Source organism: Crinia signifera, chromosome 5 (assembly GCF_055691185.1).
Source record: "Crinia signifera chromosome 5, ASM5569118v1, whole genome shotgun sequence".
Classification (NCBI taxonomy): Eukaryota; Metazoa; Chordata; class Amphibia; order Anura; family Myobatrachidae; genus Crinia; species Crinia signifera.
The window spans coordinates 249,841,777-249,865,650 of NC_139221.1; the positions used below are offsets into that span (position 1 = coordinate 249,841,777).

Here is a 23,874-nt window from a genome sequence, read left to right on the forward strand (position 1 = left end):
GGAGAGGAGGGAGAGACCAGGGGTAAAGGAGGGGTGGATAGAGAGAGAGAAGGAGAGACGGCGGAGAGAAAGATGGAGTTATCTAACATTGGTGCAAGTGTGGTGTGAAGCAGCTTAGGAGGTAGAGGGCCATACTGCCACATCCTAAGCTGCGCTAGACCTCCCGACTTACCTCTGGCTGTCAGCTCCCGGCAGCTTTGAGGGTCAGGTTCCCGCCTCTACATGTCTGCTTCTGGCTCCCGCGAGGTTCAGACTCCAGCTCCCAGCTCTTGCTTCTGGTGTCAGCTCCTGGCTTAAACTAGATTAAAAAAAAAAAAAATTACCTAAATGACAAAGGGGGCATGTGCCTTGGCCTCCAACCTCCGTGATGCACTGATGCTGCTTTCTTGCTATCTTGACAAAGACCCAGATGGGGTCAAAACGTTGACTTAATTATATGATGGATTAATAAAGGACTCTGTTTTCACTACTACTTCCTGTGAGTGCTCCTTGCTGCAAGTTATTACTCTTGCTAAACCTTTGGATACAGTACAATATATATATTGACAACGGTCCATTAAAGACCAAAACGTTGCCCTAGAAGACCCCGTGTCTGTCTACGGTTTGTGATCTAAGACCTCTGAGTGCTGCTACCGTCCCCCCCACTGTATCTAGTGCTGCCGCACTTTGAATGGCACCGGGGCCCCATACTGTCTATTACCTCCCCCTGAGAGTGCCAATCTCTCCATTCAACTAATATATATATCATTGATAAGGGACAAGGAACACATTGAGATCTGTAAAATATATTAAAAGGGGACCAGACTCCCCCCTTGCTTACCACCAAGCCCACCCCACCCCACACAGAGTAGCGGGAGGAGCGCATCCTGGATTAAATGTGCAGTTACTGTAGCACACTTTTTACCTGTGTGCTGGGTGTGCACCGATGCACAGCGGGCTCTCTGTAACGGCCAGGGACAACAACAAAAATGATGGGGCCCCATAAACTGTTATCTATGCGGCCCCCCTCTCCCCATCAAATGTCATCAATTCCTTCCCATGCTGGAACATAAACTGGACACACTCCCTCCCCCTTTGGTCTGTGCTCTATCACACTGACCCTCGCCCTGCAGCCTGCTCTCTATCACATTGACGCTTTCCCTCACCCAGTGGCCTGCGCTATATCACACTGATGCAGTCCCTCAACCCATGGCCTGTGTTCTATCACACTGACGCACTCCCTCAACCCGTGGCCTGTGTCCTATCACACTGATGCACTCCCTCACCCTGCACGATATCCCACGACACACTCAATTGCCCCGTGCTTGCACTCTGTTATGCTGACAAGCTCCCTAACCCTCTGTCCTGACCCCCCACAGGATAATTCTGACACTCCCCACTAGTACTTAACCCTCATACCCTGAGGCCTAACTCTTACCCATTCCTCAGCCTAACACTTACCCCCCCCCCTTCCCTGAGCCCAACCCACCCCCCAAATAAACACACATACCATAACTCTCACTTTTACCTTTGGAACATCCACAGAGTGCAGTCTGGTTGGTTTTGGGCAGGCCTGGAACTGTGCTTGCACAGCAGCATCTCTTCCCTTTTGCCCAGGCAGCAGCCACCATCACACCCTTTAGCTCCGCCCCCCCGACTGGGTCCAGTTTAGCTCCACCCCCATCGGGTCCGTGAAGCCCCGCCCACCCGCCCAGCTGGTGGGGGGCTGTTTTGGGGATCCCCCCTGGTGCTGGGCCTGGCAGCAGCTGGCTGCCGCTCTTACTGCATGCAGGGCAGGGTGGAAGGGGGAGCGGTGGGCAGAGAGGAAGGAGGAGCTCTCTGGCTTTCTGTTTGAGGTTGCTCAATGACCCGCCCCATCAGGGTCACTGAGCGTCCTCACACAGAAAGCCAGAGATAGAGAAGTATACAATTGGCTGCTGCCGCTGCTGCAGCAGAGCTTGTATATGAGGGACTCCGGGCCGGCTCGAAAAGCTACTGAATGTGCACTGGCACTGGCTCCCACCCCCGCCCCGACTGGGGCTGCACTGCGGAGCACAAGGAAGTTAAGCCACCGCGCCCCATATATATACACTTACAATACTGTCCCACAGCCTTTTATGCACCGCGGGAGGAGCTGTGTGCGCCTGCGCATGCGCACCAGCCCTCCCACGGCCATCTTAACTTTGGGCACAGCCGAGGCCGGCCACGGCCATCTTTAATTGGAGCAATTTGCTGCGGCTGCGGCCGCGGCCAAGGAGGGTGGGCGGCCGCTACTCCTCCAAAATGTGCCGGTCCACCGGGAAACGGCCCGGTTTCCCGGTGGGCCAATCCGCCCCTGGCCAGTGGTGTAATACCACAGCTGGGGGACACTTTTTAAAGAAGCTCACACAGCCATCAAATTTGCACACTGACTGGTCAGCACTGCCCGGGTTCCCTGAGTGAGTGGCGAACCCCTCAATATAGGGGCCACCCCAGCCTTCCCTGGCCAAGGCTGAAGCCTGGGGCTATCCCAACACCCTTGGGTGGTAGGTGCCAGGTGGATATAATTTGTTTAAAAATTAGCTTATATAAAATAGTATTGGGTTCTTTTGGGGAACTAGAAGTTCTTGTAGTCCCAGAGCAGGACCAATACTAAAATAGAGACAGACACTCTGTACAGTACAATTTTGATAACATACATACATACATACACACACACACACACACACACAAACAACATACATACATACCTAGGGTCTCCCCGCACTTTGGTCCAGTAGTATAATACAATATTGCCCTGTAAAAAAAAAATATATTTACTCACCTGTTCCAGTGTAGATTGGTCCTCTTGGTTCCCTGTAGGCATCCAAGAGTAAAAAATTAAAAAATACCAAAACTTCCCTCAGAATGAAGGGAACTAACGTCAATAGGACTCCCCTCAGCCAATCATGGCCGAGCTCCAAGTGAAGCTCAGCGGCTGATTGGCTGTTCGCATCTCTGTAGATGAGAAGTCCATAGGGGAGAGGAAATTTCATACCCTTGAAGGAAGGTTTTTTTTATGATCAGGTCAGTAAAGATTTGGAACTCTCTGCCAGAGGAGTTGTGTTGGCAGACACAATTAATACATTTAATAAGAAGTTGGATAAATACCTAATTGATAACAAAATACAGGGTTATAACCCATCACGTTATTGGTTAGTAAGGGGAAGCAGCGGACAAAAAATTGGTTGCATAATCACTAGTTAGCATACTGCAATGTTGCTGATGTGCGCTCCTACAGATCTTTAGATGCATCTTCTGATCTTACATGCTCCAGGGAAGATCAGAAGGAGCAGCTAAAGTTCTGTGGGACTCAGGTGTAAAGGTGATCGGGTGTTTGCACAATTGGGTGGTCGGGTATTTAGGAGTTGGGGTGCTCAGGGGATTGTTGGGTATTCTGGAGTTGGGGCACTTGGACACATTTCAGCGCTCAGGTATTCGGGTGTTTGGGTGCGTTAACATGTACAGACACTCGAGTAATCCGGAGTTGGAGTGCTAGGGTGCTCGAGCGTGTTCAGGTGCTCAAGTGTTCGGGCGGTCAGGTATTTTAGAGTTGGGGTGCTCGGATGTGTTTGGACATGTTCAGTTGCTTGGGCATGTTCAAGGGCATTTGGGTTGCTCGGTTGTTATTCAGGCACATTCGGCCGCTCAATTGTTTGGGCTCCCAGGCGATCAGCAGGGGGAAAGCAGCAGGGGCAACATGCCGTCGACAGGTTGAGTGGCGTGTGTGTGTGTGGCGGAGCAAAAACAATGCACACCTACATGTCAGTGCATGGAAATCTACCAGGGAAGCCCGCACTGTCAGTGCAGCCCAGGAAATTTCCGAGCATACCACAAAGGGGTTCAGATAAAGTTTTGTCAGAATGTACTCTGCACAAAATATTTTCTCCATGACTGTCCATGAATCTTAAAATCACAGCTTTTTTTTAGTATGTGGGCACCTTTACTCTCTCTGCATGTTACATCTGACTCACCTGCAGTGCAGCATGGTTTTGTCCATTTGAGAAAAAAATGTGCTTTGTTATCAAGCCTGAATTAGAACTCGTAACTCCCCTGCTTGAGGGCCCATGGCCCTAGTTACGGTAGTGTTATTAGCACTTAGTTACAGTGAGGCTAGCATTAGACTTAATTACAATTATTTAGAAATGACTGTACTGTACAATATGTCACTGTTATTGTATTTGGACTGTTCTTTATGGGAATACTATTCTATACTATTGGCTCTGTGCATATATACCTATATTGATGTAATAAACTTTCCTGTTTTCCTAATTGCTTTCCAACCACACCCAATATCATTCTATTAACTCTTTTTTCCCCATCAACAGACGTGCTATAGCTTGCACAGTTGGACTTCTGTGTGCCTGGTGAATCATGCCGGGTTCTCTGAGGTCAGCTCTTCATTGGTGAAGTTCCCATCCACTACATCAGCCTTGTGAGACAGGAATTACAGCCAACATTTCAGCTGCATTAGCTGCAAGTTATTACCATGCTCAACAGATGGTTATATTGCCCCTTATTCTGGTTGATTTGCAAGGCTGTGAATCCCCAGCCTTGCCAGTATGCACATTGCTTACTTTCACAGGGGCTTCAAATGGATGTTTAACTTTATATCCATTAACAGGCTGTGGGGGAACACCCACATCATTCGATGGTCGCCGACCATCGAATGATGTCTAAGGCCCACGCCAGGGGCAGATTGGCCATAGACCTTACAGGGAGTATTCCCGGTAGGCCGATGCACCTGTGAGGCCACTTATAAGTCAGTCACTTAGTTTTATGATTTGGTCCTGCACAGAGTAGTGGCCGTAACCGACTCCGATATCCCACACAGACAACATTTGCCATTTCTCAGAGCAGAACACTCAATACTGCAAATACTGATGTATATATAGATGAGTATCCATTGTGACATCTGTTAAAGGGACATGAGTGGGTGCTATCTGGCGGTGTAACAGTTTCTGTGGAGTGTTTGGGCTCCACTATGGAGCATTGGGGATGGCTATTATATTCAGGGAATTATGGTAATAAGTAGTTTTTTTGCTTGATGGAGGTATTGGAGTCTGTTTTCTGTCTCAGTGGGGGGAGTTGGAGTATGATTTGGAATGTTGAGGTTTATGGTTTGTCACAGCAGATTTTAACAGTCTGGGAGTCACTAAACTGCCAAGCATATTGAAACCAACAGCTTATACCCAGGTGTAGTGATGTGTTGGCTCCACCTTCATTTACTTTGTGCTGCTCACGTGAGGCCATTACTACAATTTTTTCCAGGGACACTTTTAGGGGCAGATTTATTAAGCTTGGAGAAGAGATAAACTGGAGATAAAGCGGAGAAAATGTAAAAGGAGATAATGCACCAGCCAATCAACTCCCAACTGTCTTTTTCAAACACAGCTGATTGGCTGTGCTTTATCTCCTTTTACCTTTACTCTGCTTTTTCTCCAGTTTATCTCTTCTCCAAGCTTAATAAATCTGCCCCTTAGTTCCCAATCCGCCCCTGGCCCACGCACATCTTAGGTTTACTCAGGTAACCTTAGATATGCGTGGCCATTCGGCATGAAGTGGGCGGGAAGCTGTTATCCAGTGATGACGCCCATGTCACGGGCCGATTACCATGGGAACACCCAGAATTTTCATGGGAACGCCCATGAAACACTGGGAGTTCCCATGCTTGGGACTATACGCGACTATATGCCCCCTGCCCCCCGTCTGCTGCCCTTTCACCGGGGAACCCGGATATGCACATGTGCAGAATGCGGCTGCACATATTCCCAACATCAGTCCCCCGTGCGAACAAACAGGGGGTGCGAAGCAACTAGAATATACCCCATTGTGTGATGTCACGATATTGATATTCACAGTAACTATTTTGCATATTTACAATTGTTTAAATCATACATTGTTAATTTAACTCACCTTTGTTTATTCAACTGCTACCTGTGTTACTGTAACCAGTTGTACAGTATGTAGCAGTTTGCTAGTTTAATTAGAGCTTCTATTTGTTTTTCTGTGTTTTCTTTTATGACTAGATTACTGGTGTATCAATAGTGTGTGCAGTGTGTATGGTGCATATAAGCAAGCTTCTGAGCCAATGGGGGACCACAAAACACACCATTTATCAATTCCACATAAGTTTTAGCCACATCTCTGAAAAAAAGCTCTGATGCACAGTAGGGAAATACTGGCATAATGGAGGAGCTGGCACTATTTGCCAGAGACACGGCAGTAGGCCCTGACACAGTACCAGATTCTTCACAGTGCATGTGCCGGCATTAGGAGGGTTGGAACACGCACAGACTGTACCTGGCTTTTTAATCTCATGCGCAGGTTCTGGCTTTCCGCTCCCCAAATACCTCTCCGTGCCGTAACAACTCATGTGATGGTTCTGGCTTGTTGGGGCCAGAATATCTCATGCGCCGGTTTGGCTTTCACACCCCCCAGCACCTCACCGCAGCTGGAAAAACACATGAGCCGGTTCCTTCTTTCACCCCCCAGCATCCCGCCGTGCCCAGAACATTTCACGCGCCGGTTCCGACATTTAACCACCAAGCACCTTGACGTGGCCGGAATATCTCATTTGCCGTTTCTGGCTTTCACCCCCCAGCACCTCATGGTGTCCAGAACATCTCATGTGCCTCTTCCGTCCTTCACCCATAATACTTCTCGCCATGGCTGGAACATTTCATTTGTTGGTTCCAGAACATCACATGTGCCGATTCCGGGATTCACAACCCTAGCACCATGCTGCGACTAGAACATTCAATTCGCTGGTCCCAGCTTTCACACCCCCTTCCCCCAAGGACCTCGCCGCGTACGGATCATCTAATTTGCCGGTTCCGGCTTTCACCCCTAGCACCATGCTGCGACTGGAACATTCAATTCGCTGGTCCCGGCTTTCAACCCCCCCTAAGGGTCTTGTCGCGTACTTCTGTCTTTCACCCCCCAGTAGCACACCATGGCTGGAACATTCATTCATTGGTTCCAGCATTCACCCCCAAGCACCACGGCCAGAAGATCTTATGCTCTGGTTCCAGCTTTAACCCTCCAAACATCTCGCCACGTCCAGAACATATCATGTGATGGTTCCGGCTTTCACCCACAACCATCTCGATGTGGTTGGAACAACTCACATGGCAGTTCCAGCTTTCACCCCCCAGCAACTCATCGCAGCTGGAACATTTCATTAGTCGGTTCCAACTTTCACACGCCAGCACCTCGCTGCAGCCGGAACATCTCATGCGCCGGTTCCGACTTTCACCACCAAGTACCTCGCTGCATCTATGACATCTTATGCGCAAGTTCCGGTTTTCACCCCCAAGCACCTCGCCGCTGGCAGAACATCTCATGTGCCAATTCCGGCTTGAACCCCCCAGCACCTCGTCGTGTCCAGAACATCTTATTTTTAGCTTTCACCCTCAAGTGGCTGGAACTTCTCAATTGCCGGTTCAGGCATTCGCCCCCCAAACACCTTGTCACACCCAGAACATTTAATGTGCTGGTTCCAGCTTTCACCCCCCCTGCACCAAGCTGCAGTTGGAAATTTTAATTAGTCGGTACCAGCTTTCATCCCTCAAGCACTTCGCTGCAGCCAGACCATCACATTAGTCGGTTCCAGCTTTCACCCCAAAAGCACCTCACCGCGGCCGGAATATCACATGCGCTGGTTCCAATTTTCACCCCCTAGCACCTTGTCGTGTCCGGAACATTTCATGCACTGGTTCTGGATTTAAGCCCCCATGCACCTCTCAGCAGCTGGAACTACTCATGCGCCGGTTTCTACCCCAAACATATCATGCGCTGGTTTGGCTTTCACCACTCCCCAGTACTTTGTTGCGGCCACAACATCTCATGTGCCGCTTCTGGCTTTCGCCCTACAAGCATCTTGCCACAGTCTGAATATCACATGCACCAGTTCTGGCTTTCACCCCCAACAGCATGCCATGGCTGGAACATTCATTCATTGGTTCCAGCTTTCATTCCCCCAAGCACGTCGCTGTGGCCAGAATATCTCATCCGACTTTCATGCCCAAACATCTCATTGGGCAGTATTCAATGTGAATAATGGCGACGTGCAGCGAATCCTGTTTAGGATTTGCTGCACATTCGCCACTGCTCGCTGCGTTCCGGAGCCTCGCCGGCTCCGTTATTCAACGAGTCAGGGGCTCGCTGCCCCTGACCGGCGAATTTGAGCTCCTGCGGCGGACGCCGCAGGGAGCCTGAGGACGGTGGCAGGCAGGGAGATGGAAGTCTCCCTGCCTGCCCCAGAACGTTTGTGGGGGGGAGGTGGGCTCCCCGGGAGCCAGGCAGCACAGGCTGCCCCCCCGGGGGTGCCAGCAGGGGACCAGGTATATTCACTACACCCGATCATGCATATGTAATGATCGGGTGAAGTGAATATATGAATATCTAATGAGCGGCTCGGCTCCGGCCCCCTGCTGGCTGGTCAGCACATGAATAAAAATAGCATGCCCCTCCTCAGAATAAAATTCCAGATTTTTTGACACCAATTGTAAAAAAACAAAACACTTTATTTTAAAAAGTTCACCTTCCACTTCAACATAAAAAGATAGCGATTGCTACTCGGTGATTCATGGGCGAAAAAACCTTGAAATGTATTCGCCATCTGGTCATTGAATAGGGTGATTCACTGTTTTAGTCAGAAATTCGCTTTACAGCACAAAATCGCCATAAAAACCTGGCGAATCAGCCTCATTGAATACCGCTCATTGTGTCCAAACATTTAAGCCGTAGGTTCCAGCTTTTAACCAACTCACTGCGGCCAGAACATCTTATGCTCCGGTTTTGGCTTTCATCCTCCCAGCACCTAGCCATGGCCGGTACATCTCATGCGCAGGGTCCGTATTTCACCCCCCAAGCACCAAGCCATGGCTGAAACATTTCATTCATCGTTTCCATCTTTCACACCCCAAGCACCTCGCTGTGGCCGGAAACATCTCATGCGCCGGTTCCGGCTTTCACCACCAAGCAATTTGCCGTGGCCATAACATCTCATGCATTGGTTCTTGCTTTCAGCCCCAAAGCACCTCTCCGCGGCCAGAACAACTCATGTGCCGGTTCCTGCTTTCTACCTCAAACACCTCGTTTGGGTCCAGAATATCTCATGCCCTGATTTTTGCTTTCACCCCCCCCCCCCCCCCAGTACTCAGACGTGGCAAGAACATCTCATGCGCCGCTTCTATCTTTTGCCTCACAAGCACCTTGCCACAGTTGGAACATCTCATGCGCCGGTTCTTGCTTTCACCACCAGCAGCACACCATGGCTGGAACATTCATACATCAGTTCCAGCTTTCACCCCCTCAAGCACATTTGCCACAGCCAGCACATCTTATGAGCTGGATCTGGCTTTCATGCCCAAACATTTCATCATGTCCGAACATCTTAGGCGCAGGTTCTGGCTTCCAACCGCCAAGCACCTCTCCACGGCCAGAGCAACTCATGTGCCAGTTCCTGCTTTCTACCCCAAACACCTCGCTGGGGCTAGAATATCTCATGCACCAATTTTTTTACTTTTACACCCCCAGCACCTCAGCCGGTTCCAGCATTCAACCCCCAAACACCTTGTCAGGGCCAAAACATCTCATCCAGGCTGGAACAACTCATGATCCGGTTCCGGCTTTCTACCCCACCTTGTTGGGGCCAGAATATCTCATGCGCCGGTTTTAGCTTTTACCCCCCCCCCCCCCCCCCCCCTCCCCAGCACCTCCATGGCCAGAAAATATCATGCGCCACGTCCGGCTTTCTCCCCCAAAACATCTTGCCATTGGAACATTTCATTTGTTGGTTACAGAATTCACCCCCCCCCCAAATACCTCATCACACCTAGAACATCATCTCATGTGCCAGCAGGGCAGGCGACAGGGGAGAGTCAAAGGGGACACTCGTACCGGCCCCGACCAGTTGAGGGGCCCCAAAGCTTTGAGGAACTCAGGGTCTGTAAGCATGACTGCCTGATCACCTGTCTGGCTACCCGTACTAATGAGTTTAATGACACAACACACCAAACCACGCAACGCACAATGCTATGCCCTCCCATCTGCCCTTCCCTATTATATTGCATTGTGAATATTAATTATCTGTTTATTTATATTAATAAAAAAATACATTCAATATGCAATGTAATAACAATCCGCGTTCAGTGTTGGGGGGCCTCAGAGATATCAGTGTTCCCAGCCCCAAGATTTCTGTTGCCGGCCCTGCCCATCCCTACTTTATTCAGATAGGAGATAACTATTTACTCTATTCTATAGTGTTTTTGGTTTAGAAAATGTTGAAAATGGTTTTTGATCCGCATTGACATTTTGTTTATCTTCATCCACTGTTTGAGATATTGTTTTTGTTTATTGAGGCGCAATAAAATATATTTTGAAAAAAAAAAAAAATCAGTGTACTATATGGTATAATGGACATTAGTATACTGTGATGGGACATAAAATGATGTAATTAGGGATGATGATAAGACACAGTTCATCTTAGTTGAATCACATTTGTGATAACTGTTGTTTGCTGATATTCAGATAAGCTTTCTTTAAATACATTTGCTTTTGCTCCTCTGATTTTTTTCCCTGTAAACTGGATTACACTATGTAGGTCTTTATATGTTATCTTTTATGTATTCTGGATCTATTGTATATTAAAAATGTTAAACTTCATATGGCTGATGACCTTGTCTGGATCATTACAAGAACCTAAGAAAAGCCTTTTTTGAAAAAAAATATGAATCAATTTATCACATGTAAATCCGGGGGAGCTGTGGGAGAGCAGGGTCTGGGGGAGCTTGCAGGCGATATAATTGGACAGGGCAGATGGGAGGGCGCAGCATTGGTTTGTCCTATGGTTAGCTGTGTTGTGTGATGTCATTGGTAGCTGAACAGGTGACCTGACTGAGGGGGGTTACTGGATTTGGGTCCATGTAAATTTCCTTCCAGGAAGCCAGGTGAGCAGACAGCACCTTTATAAAATATTGCTAGGGCAGCACTGCCGCAGCCATGCTTACATCCCCTGAGCCCCTCAGAGCCTTGGGGCCCCTCACAAGCTTGGGGCCCGTTACGAGTGTCCCCTTTGACCCCCCCTGTCGCCTGCCCTGGGCGTCAGGGTCTGTCTGGGGGAGCGGGGACCAGAGACCGGAGAGCAGGGTCCGGTTCATGTGTGATGAGAGAGGGTAGTCACCTAGCGGCAGGAGAGGTGGCGGGGAGCGGGGTCCAGTCCAGCTGCAGGAGGGGAGCACGTCCAGCTGAGACTAGGTAGCGGCAGCTGCAGGCGGGGAGCACGGAGCGCACGGCGCATAACAGATCCGGGTAGCAGGTGAGCGGGAGAATAGGAAACATCCTATTCAAAAGACTGGGTGGGCAGGGCGGACGCTGATTGGCTGAGCTCTCGGCCAATCAGTGTCCGCCCAGTCTTTTGAATAGGATGTTTCCTATTCTCCCGCTCGCCGCTACCCGGACTCCCCGCCTGCAGCTGCCGCTACCTAGTCTCCAGTCCACACACTAGCTCACTACCCCTCCTGCAGCTGGACCGGACCCCGCTCCCCGCCACCTCTCCTGCCGCTAGGTGATTACCCTCTCTCATCACACATGGACCGGACCCTGCTTTCCGGTCCCCACGCCCACAGACCAGCTCAATGCCGGCTGCACATAAGATTTATCTTATGTGCAGACCGTCCGACATCCAGATCTGATCCGATGCGCACGGGACCGCGCATCGGATCAGATTGGATGTCATACCCTACACGATTTGGGCAATTTCACCCGATTTCTCAGCCCGATCCTCCAGAATCGGGTGAAATCGGGCCCAAATCGTGTAGTGTATGGGGGCCTTTACTTTACAGCACGGGGGGTCACAGGATAAGATCCCAACCCACCGGAACGGGGGGCAACTTTCCCGGAATGCGGGCAGTCTCCTGCAACCCCCCCCCCCTCCCTTGGCGGGGAGCTCCGTGGGAGCAAATGATGCGAATCCCGTCATTTTTGCCCTGCCCCCCACTGTGCAATGCCTGGAATACCGGCATTGCATTGTGGGTGGTGGGCGAGGACGTGATCCGGCTGGCCATGCCCCCACACCAGATGATCCTTCTGCTGCCCCGCCCTTTCCCACAAGGCCACGCTGTGAGAGCTGCTGGCCATGCCCCCAGCGAGTAGCTGGAGGGACTCCCAGCTGCCGCGCCACCCACCCACCCCACCCCACCCCACCATGGGACACTGCCGGCCCCGGGTGGGATGTGGGACAGTCTCAAAAAAAGAGACTGTCCCATGAAAATTGGGACAGTTGAGACTGCAGTATGTAGTTGTTTGGCCAATAATGCCCTGGTGATGTAGATAAGTACTTGTTGAGAGTTCAGCAACTGGTAGATCAATCGGAAGTAATGACAAAATCTGTGACACAAGTAATGTCCTACAATATAGCAATGAGCTGTTGGCAGATCAGAAAAACCATAAGCTGCAGTCTATAGTGCAATATAATGAACTGTAGAATTTGGTGAACGAAAAAAAAATTATTTGCTGGCATTTAGACGGGGTGTAAAACCCTCATAGACATATGCTGCAAAGAAAATAATAATCATCAGACATTTATAAGCAAAATGCAATAAACAAATCTTAGCACACTAGTTGGGAAGTATTAAATTCAACAGCACCACCTGCTGGTAAACAGTGAACATCTCATGTTACTAAGAACACTGCTCTACAGTATTGTAGTTTATGTTGAGCAAAATTGATATGATTATCTAGAATTTATAATATTAAATAAGGCACATTTAAACAACTCTAAAGGAGCCCATACATGCTCCATTCTGGGTGTCCGTTTTGTACTTTTAAAGTACACATCATATCGCATCGCATGCCTTGTGCATGCAATGCGATGCGATGTAAAGCTAGTACAAAAAGTATGTGCAGCACATACTTTTTATACTGTACGATGAGATGTGTGGGAGCGCGCATCTCAGAGTACAAAACGGACGGCGCAGGAACGGAACGTGTATGGGCTCCTTAAGGGTTATTTAAATTTTTGGACTTATACAGCATAATGCTTGTACAAGTGCCGAATAATAATGCACAGGTGTATGTCATTCATAGTTGCCTACCCTCCTGAATTCTGCAGAAGACTCCCTGGACGAAATTTAATATGTTGCGATTTTGCCGTTTTTTGCGCATTATCGCAAATGGCCGATTTCACATTTTTTTTGTAAATTCGCATATTTATAGGTTGCGAGTTGCGAAAAACTCGCACTTTTTCCCGTAAATTCGCACTTGTGATTTTTTATTCTCACTTCAATTCGCATCCAGATGTTTTAACATTGTAAAATATATAAATCGCATATTTAATGGGGTGCGAATTAGGAATTCGCATCCCAAAAGTGCATACAAATTGCAAAATAAATAGACCAGGTCCTGATAGGCGATTTTGCCCCAGAACAACAATGAACAAAGTGAGAAATTATTAATAGCCTCACAGGTGACCCATATTGGAATGTGAAAATACCCTACATATACCCCTAGATGATTATGGCCACCTGTGAGGTTTTCTGAGGGAGATTTAGCAGAGTGGACTGGAGATTGTTGTTTGTGTGGCCAAATGTACACATTTTGCATGTCGATCTAATGGTTGCCCACCATCATGCTGTAGAACCAATGACCATATGCCCTACTAAGTTCCAGTGTTATGAAATTGTATTGCCACCCAGGCCACATCATTAAAATGTTCAGCAAATGTGAAAACAATGAAACATTATTACATGTGGTAAGTTTTTTATTGGAGTGAAAAATGTGGAAACATGTAAATAAACATGAAAAGCCAAAACAATTGCAAATTAACACACAGTAACAGCATCCTACTAGTGTCATTACTAGTTGTGTCTAAATTTATGGGTTTTTGCCCTTCCCACGGGAGCTAACACCCTTCCCTGAACTACTCAGGCCACCCCTGGTGCGTACACTCCTACGAGGAGGACTAGTCTGTGAGCTGCTCATAGGGGTGGTGGAGAGGATGCTTGCTGTAGAGGCAGCTGGTGCTAAGTTACTGGGGTTGCTTTGCTGTAAGTGTGTCTGAAGAGACACTAAAGCCGATGTTTGTGCAATCAGTGCTTGCGTCTGGGCACATATGTTGGCATATACCTGCCCTTATATGGTGTTTTGGGCCTGTATGGCCTGGCTTATGTCCCCAAGACGCCTGTCTAGTGTGGCAACCATAGGCGCTGATCACCCACAGAAATTTATGAGCACCCACGTGCAGCCTGAATCACGCTGCTGGGCCGCCATATTGCTGCGCGAATCATCATACCGCATATACAGTGCACTTCTACCCTGAAGTGCATGCCCCGCCCTGGCACACCATTCCCAGCATGTCCTCGCACACACAAACCCACAACGGGCGCCGGAGTAAACCTCCCTCTCCCTCCACCACGCGCGATCGCACAGCGCGTAGCGGCCATTGCAGCCTGGTGCTGGGGCAGCTGCTGCAGCAGAGTGCACCACTCATCCCAACAAGCATAGCGGAGAAGGCTGTCAGGACTGGGACCTCCCGGCATCTGACTGAAGTTGAAGTAAACCCAGTGCACACTGCTTGCCTCTGCTGGACCCAAGTTAATAGCAGGGCACTGGGCAGGCCATTTACCAGAGCTCATATTAGAGCAGCCAGGGAAAAAAGGAAAGGAGGAGTGTTTAGATCAGTGATTGGTGTCAAACTCATGCCCCCAGCCCTCCACCTGTTGTGGCACTACATGTCCCAGCATGCCCTACCATAGATTTTCTATAACTGTGACAGGGCATGCTGGGACATGTAGTTCCACAACAGCATCTGACTTCAGTCCTGTCAGGCTTGTCAGCTTCTATTTTCTTGGGGTGCGTGCCTGGCCATGCGCTGACAGTCACAGTCTAATTTGAATATTGGAGACAACTGTGCTGCGTAATATAAATTGGTATTACCATATATACTCGAGAATAAGCCTACTTTTTCAGAACAGTTTTTTATGCTGAAAAAGCCCCCCCCCCCCCCTCGGCTTATACTCGAGTGAGGGTCCCACTTGAGTCAATAAGTTTTCCCAGTTCTTTTGTTGTAAAATTAGGTGCCTCGGCTTATATTCGGGTCGACTTATACTCGAGTATATACGGTATTTTGTGGCCACGCCCCTTCCCAATGAAGCCATGGCCCTATATTTTTGCCTTAAGCACCCACCAGCGAAAACATAAATCGGCACCTATGGTGGCAACCATCCTTATTTGTGTGCCTACACTGACACGCACACTGTGAGCCACCTTTTTAATTTCGAGGCATATGTTACGCACATATCCCTCAATATGTTCCATTTGAACAGTTTGGGTCTTCATAAAATGTATCTGCTTCTGTTTGAAGCTGTGCAGGGAGTGCGCCAACTCATTTGCCGTTGTGGGGATGGCGTTTTGGCCCAGTGTGGTTTGGGGCGCCTGTGGCTGGCTAGATGGCCTTTGAGTGATGGGTGCCTGATCTCTTTGATCCTCAGCCTCAAATTAGTCGACAGGCTCCAGGATGATTTCTGTGTCGTCCTCTTGCATATGTATGTCCTCTTCGGGATGCTGTAGCTGGTGTGATGGGCCTGTGATTAATGGTACATTGGTTAGTATTGGATCTTGCATGGGCCTTTTGTTTCAGTGCAGTTTTTACAACAATGTAGCTGCATGGCGCATTACTTTGCAGAAAAAGTGGCCTTTTTTGGGCCAACCTAGTGAACGGCCGAGGTTACATGCATACTGTGTGTGATGTGGTTTTGATTTAAATCCCATAGTCAAACTCACCTGCAGTCTCAAAGTCACTACTCATTTGCTGGGAATGACGACCCACAGCACTCTCGGTATTTTGAGCTGGAAAATAAGTACACAAGTTGGAATATTACATTGTGGACCATAATTCAAAAACAATGCACATGTCCAAACCTAAACAGAAGATGACCACACATGGCTTAGGCTCAAATTAAATTGTGCACATTATGTGGTGGCTATATTGTGTAATCTGCATTTTCACCATTACATGATTAATTTGCACTTCCCCATACCTCCCAACAGTCCCAATTTCAGTGGGACAGTCCTGATTATCAGGGCCTGTCCCGCTGTCCCTCCTGTGGCCGGCAGTGTCCCGCGGTGAGGGGAGGCTGTTGGGAGTCCCCCCTGTCGCCCCCCCTGCGTCCCGCATTCGACTCCTCCAAAGTTGGGAGGTATGACTTCACTCTTTCAAAGCCATCATGTAAGCATTTTTTAAATTAATGCATGTGCAAAATGCATCACACCACCCTACTTTGGGGAGCAAATGTGAGGATACGGGTTCCTCAATCACTCAGACACCGAGCAGATGAAACCAAAATATGGTTTATTTTTATCACAGCACACACATGTAGATAAAGACAGGAACAAGAGGCAAATGTAGCATATAAATGTTATCGGGTAGCAGTCCAATGGCAGTCCTTGTAGCAGTAGTTCCAAAGCACAAAACTATCACTCCTCCACACAGAAGTGATAGCAGATAAGTCCACACGATACCCAGACAGAGCACAACCTCTTAGTCCAGGACAGTCCATAAAAATCTTCCTCCTGGCTTCTCTGCAAGTCATTTTAAAAACTTCTAAATTCCCACGGTGCACAAACCAAAAGTGGGCTTGCAGTGGATCTTGATTGGTGGATTCAAGAGTCAGGTATCACCCCCTCCCAGCTACTGCTTCTGCCCCCCCCCCCCTGCTGGGTTCGGTTCCAGTAAGTCTGCTAGTGACCAGAGATATGCAAGGGAGTATCAATACAACAAACAATAACCAGCTGATTGCGTTATGTGCTGATCACCCCCTGCGGTGCCCGGTCCCACTAAGTCTGGTATTGACCAGCGTTACACAAAGGAACTGAAGATAGAGACACAAACACAGTCTGATGGCATTATGTCTTGATCACCCCCCTGTGGAGATTGTCCCTCAGATATCACCCTCCTGTAAATAGCAGGAACAATACTATGGTAATTGGACATAACATTTTGGTGAATTCATACACTGTTCTTTTCTGGGTATTTCCTGTCCGACCATAATTGGGTAACAGCATCTAATACTATGGTACACACAGATATGGGGAATAGAAACATCTGCAGAGAACAAGAGGCCTAAAATGTACATTAATTACTGTGGAGTTCTACAGCCTAATACTATATGATCTGGAAATACACACACATATATGGGGAATAGAACATCTGCAGAGAACAAGAGGGTACAGACTGACTAAAGTGTACATTCATCACTACAAATAATAAAATATCATAATTACAGTCTTACTGTCAGTCTGCTAACCTCACATGGAACATGCCCTGATTTGTGTTATACCAATAGCATCAGTTGTGGAACTACTGAACCCAGCATACCACACAATAGTGAAATGATCCAAGAACACTTTCCCAATGGCACCTTGCTGGGATGTGTACTGCCACAACATCACATCTATGCTGGGAACATAGAAACGCAACATAATATCATTTTTACATAACAATGGTAAGTGGTGGGGGTACATTTGGTTTCACTTACCAGCTTGAGGTGGAGTTTGAGGGCGATCCGTATCCTCAATATCTATTCCTGGTAGGACCTCAGTGGGTATTATGCGGCGGAGCTGGTTCTCATATGGATGAAACCGCACTTCTACCCTTGGTCCTCCTCCTGTGCCACTAGCCTCAGTTTTTTCCATGCCCATTTTTAGCTTTAATTGCCGCTTTATATCATTGAACAGTTTTTTTGACGTTGCACACAAGGTGCTTATGTGTACTGAGACATTTACTGATGTGGTTATATGTTTCCACATGGCCCTTTTTCTCTTGGCACTGGTACGGTTGTGGTGGGGCCCCAACAGGCGGTCGTAAAGTGGCAGCATCGCACTTACAAGGGCCGCATTCTCCTCATAGGAGAAGCGGACCTTTCTACCACTGGGAGTGTGTCCCGTCTCCTCAGCTTCACCACCCTCCTCTGCAGCCACTTCAGCCTCCACCTCAGGTGCCTCACCCTCCTCCTCCTGTGCTTCTCCCTCCACTTCAGGCCACTCCACATCATCAAAATACTCAGGCTGCAGAACCTCCTGGGACTGGGGGACAGTGAGCTCTGCATGTTAGGGGGCTACACTTGAGCCAGCAACAGCCTCCACCATCTGCATCATCCCTGTCACAGGCTGCGCTGGCAGCATGCTGGCTCTTCCTCTGCTGCCTCTTCCTCTGCTGCTTGCCACACTGCTAGGTGTGTGACGGACACTGCTTCCTCTCCCTCCAGGACCAGAGAGTGGCCCTCTGCTGCTTCTCTCTCTGGCTCCTCTGCCACTGCTGCCTCTGCCTTGTGCACCTACTCTGGTTACTGGTCTCCTCTCCATCTTGCTCTCCTTACTACCTATCAAAGGACAAAATGGCCCCTGTGCCCCTTTATATAGGGTGCGTGATGCTTAATGTAGGGGACTTTGGTGGGCCAATAGGTCAGGGAGTTGTATGTAGTGCAAAGGCACTGTTGTAAATTGCATTCCTGTTGGTCTGAAATTCGCACATGATCAGCTCCGCAAATCGCACTTTTAAGGGTCATCAATGCGCACCATATCGCATTTCTTTGGCGTAAATTCATGCGATGCGATTTTTCATTGTAAAGACCCAATTGTTTATTGTATAGTCACCCATGGGTGATTTCATACTCCCACTATCCAACTACGCATGGAGTTGCTTTTATATAGTGTGGCAAGCGCAGCGAGCCATCGAGCCCAAAGCGTGGGGAGCGCAGCGAGCCCCGCGAGGGGACGCAGAATACATGTAAAGTAATCCACGTCCGCTCACCTCGCTGCGCTCGCCACACTATATAAAAACAACTCCATGCGTAGTTGGATAGTGAGGGTATGAAATCACCCATGGTTGATTATACAATTAAAAATTGGGTCTTTACAATGAAAAATCGCATCGCATGCCTTAAGTAGTGGCATGCAATGAAAAAATTGGGCGCCCAGATAATACATAAGTACCAAAAAAGGAATGAGACAGATACAGTTACATTGAATTATCAGCACCATTTCCCAGGGGATGAAGTTAACATCCCGGCGGTCGGGATCCCGGCGTTCAGAATCCCGACGCCGGAATCCCGACCGCCGAAATGCCGACACTTTCTCCCTCCTGGGGTGTCCACGACACCCCTGGAGGGAGAATAAATTAGTGTGCCGAGCGTAGCGAGGCACCGGGCCCGCTGCGTGGCGAGCGCAGCGAGCCCGCAAGGGGGGGCGATCCACGCCCCCCCCTTGTCGGCATTTCGGCTGTCGGGATTCCGGCGTCGGGATTCTGAACGCCGGGATCCCGACCGCCGGGATTCAATACTGAATCCTTTCCCAGCACTTTAGCAAGTATAGTATCTCTTACTAACTGCTTTTGGGGCTCATCCACATTTGTATATAAGTAATTTTACAAGATTCCTCTCAGATGTAGCAGTGCACACCCACGCTTCTATGTGCCACTTTCTCAATCTCTTTTCTTAATCTCTACATATATGGAACTAGACACGCCCTTTGGGTGGAGCATGACACCCCCCCTCAATGGGGCGCTGTGCAAAATTCTACTACCAACTATAATCTCCCTGAAACTAGTTTTCAAAAGCAGGCAAGTATGATGTCATTTTGCAGTTTAAGGGCCATATGCACTAAGCTTCAAAAGTGATAAAATGGAGAGTGATAAACAACCAATCAGCTCCTAACTTTCATGTCACAGACTGTGTTTGAAAAATCTGTTGAAAAATTGGTTTGCTGTTTATCACTCTCTATTTTATCACTTTTGAAGCTAGGTGTATCTGACCCTAAAGTAAGGTGACAGCACAGCCATGTGTAGAGCTGCTGCAGTCTGTTACAGGAATGTGGATGTTGGTGCAAATAAAAACATATCAAAGTTTTACCTACTATAACTTTAGGATCACCCCTTAATTACAACTTCTTTTTTTTCTTAAATACCAAAATCCAAATAACTGCAGTTAACGTTCTACAGACCACGCCCTCAATGCCATGTCATCACCCCCACAATGTCACGACACAGCCACCTCCCCCCTTTTGCCCCAGACTGAGTTTTTGTTACGCCACTTACTATAGGGCTCTCCTCTTCTGCTCCTTATCCATACCCATCTTCTCCTGGGCTCTCCACTGTCACATCTGAGCAGGGCTAGCAACAGAAATTTTGGGGCCCGGTACACTGATATTTCTGGGGGGCCCAATACCCCACCCCCTTGAGCAAAACATTTTTGGTACACTACATATTGAACATGTTTTTTTAATTGTTACAAAAGAAACATAATTAATATTCACTAATACCGGAGGCAAGTACACTTACAGGAAACCAGGCAGGTGCCTTTATAACCCATTGCTAGGCACTGCACTGCCGCAGCCATGCTTACATCCCCTGAGCTCCTCAGAACCTTTGGGCCCCTCACAAGCTTGTGGCCCGGTACAGTTGTCCCCTTTGACCCCCCCTGTCGTCTGCCCTGCGTCTGAGGGGTGACTTTGCACTGGAGCTGGAGTATAATGGAAGCTCGGTTTTTTGATAAGCTTTGACTGCATTTGGGATAACTAGAAATGGTAGAAGAACTCAACAAAGGAGTTATGATGAAGTCACTGAAGAGGAGGAGCCAGGGAATAACTGGTAAGTATGGATTGGTTCTGACTAAATGCTGACCATCAATGGAGACTGCTTGAAGTAGTCACTACAGGTGAGTATGCTCTGGTTAATATCACTAGTGTAGCCACAGGAGAGGTTCCCCAATGATAATAATGGCAACAGCAGAAATCTGACTTTGGTGGAAGTATTGATGTTGTCTCCCTGACTGGTGACAGGTAACTGTAGTGAGAATGAGGAGCAGGCAGGAACCGATTGCAGATAGTCTGAGTAGCAGGTATTGTAGATGATCAGGTAAGGACAGGTACAGTGTACTGGAGGATGCAATATCCTAATCTGGACACTGTAGAGAGTCAGGCTGCAGCAGAGTGGAAAGCCGCAGATGTTTGTGAAGAAGCAGAAGTACTCTGAGATTTAAGAATGCTGCTTTTCTAAGGACAACATTGCTCTGACTTACTTCTGGGTCCAGCCTCTGCCTCTATATAGGCAGAGCGCGCAGATGATTGGCTGCAGTAGGATGATGTCAGAGATGGCTGATGGGGATTGGCTTAAGAGAAGCATGTGGGTGGGTCCAAAATGGTGGCCCCATGCTGAAGACTGGCATCCACATGGAGAGTCCTGAGGCCCATACTGGAGCGGGTGCCACACTGACCAGGGCACAGATGCGACCCAGTCGCACCCGCTGAGAAGACATCACTGGTGGCACTGGTCACACGCACCCAGCACAGATCAGGGACTAGAGCGCTGTATGAAGATTGAAGGTGATAGTCTCTGCTCAAGCTTGGTAAAGCATCCGGATGGTAGATAAGTATTTCTCAAACCTGGAGTCGTGACATCCACTTCTATACGCAGCCACATTCTCTTTGGCCTTCCTTCTTTGGGATAGAAAATAGATTATACAAAATTCACTAAAATGCACCAGAACCAGTTTCCGTAGTGCAATGTATAAGAACTTTAATAAGTATGGATATCCACTAACAAATGTTTTACCTAGGGGAGAAGCTGTGGCTCAGTTTGTCAAAGTAGAACTAGAGGTGTTGGTCTGATTTGGGGACAGGACTATTGTAAGAAATTTTAAGTAACCATTCACCTAGGTACAATGCAGAGGGGAAGGGGGCAGCTGTAAAATGTGCAGAGATATTTCGATTTGCGAGGGGCATTTTGTTCTACATTGAATCGGTACCTGTTGCGCCAAGGTTACTGGAGTTATTATCGGCTCTCCCCCTGCCTGCGTGGCACTGCAATCTGCAGGGTGGTGAACCATTAGTGGGACTGTCTACTCTAATCTGGACATTTGGGAGGTATTGTGTATGGAAACTCAAATCTAAATTGCAGTGTAAAAATAAATCCGCCCAACATTGGGCCACTTGCGAAAGCAGCCAACATTGTACCCCTTGTATTGCAGCTTGGTGTGTCCAGATGGCCATCTGTGGGTTATCTATCGACAGTCACCATTGATGGATAACTTCGATGGTGTGAACCCATCTGCATGGTCACCATTAAAAATGTCATTTATAGATTTACTAGCTAGTGTGAAACCATCTGCAAGGTAACCATCAATGGTTTCATCCATCGATGGTCACCCCCTGCTTTAGTATGGAAGGCAGGGCTTCACAGGTGTTAGGGGCAGGGCTAGGCATTATGTCCTGACACCTTGAAGGATAAAAAAAATTGGTTGCTCCATATCATGGATGTGTTGCCCAAGCATAACAACTCCCTGGTGGCCGAGCTGCACATGGAGGGAGGGATTACCTCTCATATTTTTTACAGGCACTGCACCCACCTATCTAATGAGTTACCATCTATCTACCCATCTACCCACCCATCTGCATATCTAATGATTCACCATCTACCTACCTACCCATTTATCTATTTATTTATATACAGGTATTGCACTCAGTGAAAACAGGCTGATTCCCAGTGTATAATTATACCAGGACACCATAGGCTGCTCCCCCTGTATAATTACAGTATTACCAGGACACATACAGCCTGTGGTGTTCTGGTATAATTATACAGTGGAAGCAGCCTGTGGTGTCCTGGTATAATTATACAGGGGGATCAGCATGTGGTGTCCTGGTATAATTATACAGGGGAGCAGCCTGTGGTGTCCTGGTATAATTATACAGGGGGAGCAGCCTGTGGTGTCCTGGTATAATTATAATTATATCATGACACCACAGGCTGCTCCCCCTGTATAATTATTACCAGGACACATACAGCCTGTGGTGTTCTGGTATAATTATACAGTGGAAGCAGCCTGTGGTGTCCTGGTATAATTATACATGGGGATCAGCATGTGGTGTCCTGGTATAATTATACAGGGGGAGCAGCCTGTGGTGTCCTGGTATAATGGACTCAGCCTGTGGTGTCCTGGTATAATTATACAGGGGGAGCAGCCTGTGGTGTTCTTGTATAATTATCCAAGGGGAGCAGCCTGCAGTGTCCTGGTATTATTATGCAGGGGGAGCAGCCTGTGGCGTCCTAGTATAATTATACAGTGAGAGCAGCCTGTGGTGTTCTGGTATAATTATGCAGGGGGAGCAGCCTGTGGTGTCTTGGTAAAATTATACAGGGAGAGCAGACTGCAGTGTCCTGGTATTAATACGCAGGGGGAACAGCCTGCGGTGTCCTGGTATTATTATGCAGGGGGAGTGGCCTGTGGTGTCCTGGTATTATTATGCAGGGGGAGTGGCCTGTGGTGTCCTGGTATTATTATGCAGGTGAGCAGCATGTGGTGTCCTGGTATTATTATGCAGGGTGAGCGGCCTGTGGTGTCCTGGTATTATGCAGTGGGAGCGGCCTGTGGTGTCCTGGTATTATTATGCAGGGGAGCAGCCTGTGGTGACCTGGTATTATTATGCAGGGGAAGCAGCCTGTGGTGTCCTGGTATTATTATGCAGGGGGAGCGGCCTGTGGTGTCCTGGTATTATTATGCAGGTGAGCAGCATGTGGTGTCCTGGTATTATTATGCAGGGTGAGCGGCCTGTGGTGTCCTGGTATTATTATGCAGGGGGAGCGGCCTGTGGTGTCCTGGTATTATTATGCAGGGGAGCAGACTGTGGTGACCTGGTATTATTATGCAGGGGAAGCGGCCTGTGGTGTCCTGGTATTATTATGCAGGGGGAGTGGCCTGTGGTGTCCTGGTATTATTATGCAGGGGGAGCGGCCTGTCAAAGTTATAATAATAAAGTGTCTATGGAATAATCAACTCCAGGTCTAATCTTTTTTTTTATTAATACATATTTTTTAAACGA

The 23,874-nt window shown here is 48.2% G+C and overlaps 1 protein-coding gene across 1 annotated transcript; it reads right to left on the bottom strand.

Annotated features, from left to right (window-relative positions):
• Positions 1-13,763: 13,763 nt before the first annotated feature.
• LOC146080989 (uncharacterized) lies at positions 13,764-18,653 on the bottom strand. Its single transcript, XM_083188804.1, has 3 exons — positions 17,538-18,653; positions 15,784-15,849; positions 13,764-15,584 (listed from the first exon to the last, which is right to left on the bottom strand). The coding sequence occupies exons 1-3, from the start codon at positions 17,875-17,877 to the stop codon at positions 15,499-15,501; spliced, it is 492 nt and encodes a 163-aa protein (XP_083044930.1). The 5' UTR covers positions 17,878-18,653; the 3' UTR covers positions 13,764-15,498.
• Positions 18,654-23,874: the final 5,221 nt, after the last annotated feature.

Excerpts from the sequence above, each read along its gene's own strand:
- LOC146080989 (XM_083188804.1), bottom strand. The coding sequence starts at position 17,877 with ATGCTGCCACTTTACGACCGCCTGTTGGGGCCCCACCACAACCGTACC. Across the intron at positions 15,850-17,537 it reads TCAAACTCCACCTCAAGCTG|CTCAAAATACCGAGAGTGCT; the intron begins GTAAGTGAAACC and ends CTTATTTTCCAG. Across the intron at positions 15,585-15,783 it reads TAGTGACTTTGAGACTGCAG|GCCCATCACACCAGCTACAG; the intron begins GTGAGTTTGACT and ends CATTAATCACAG.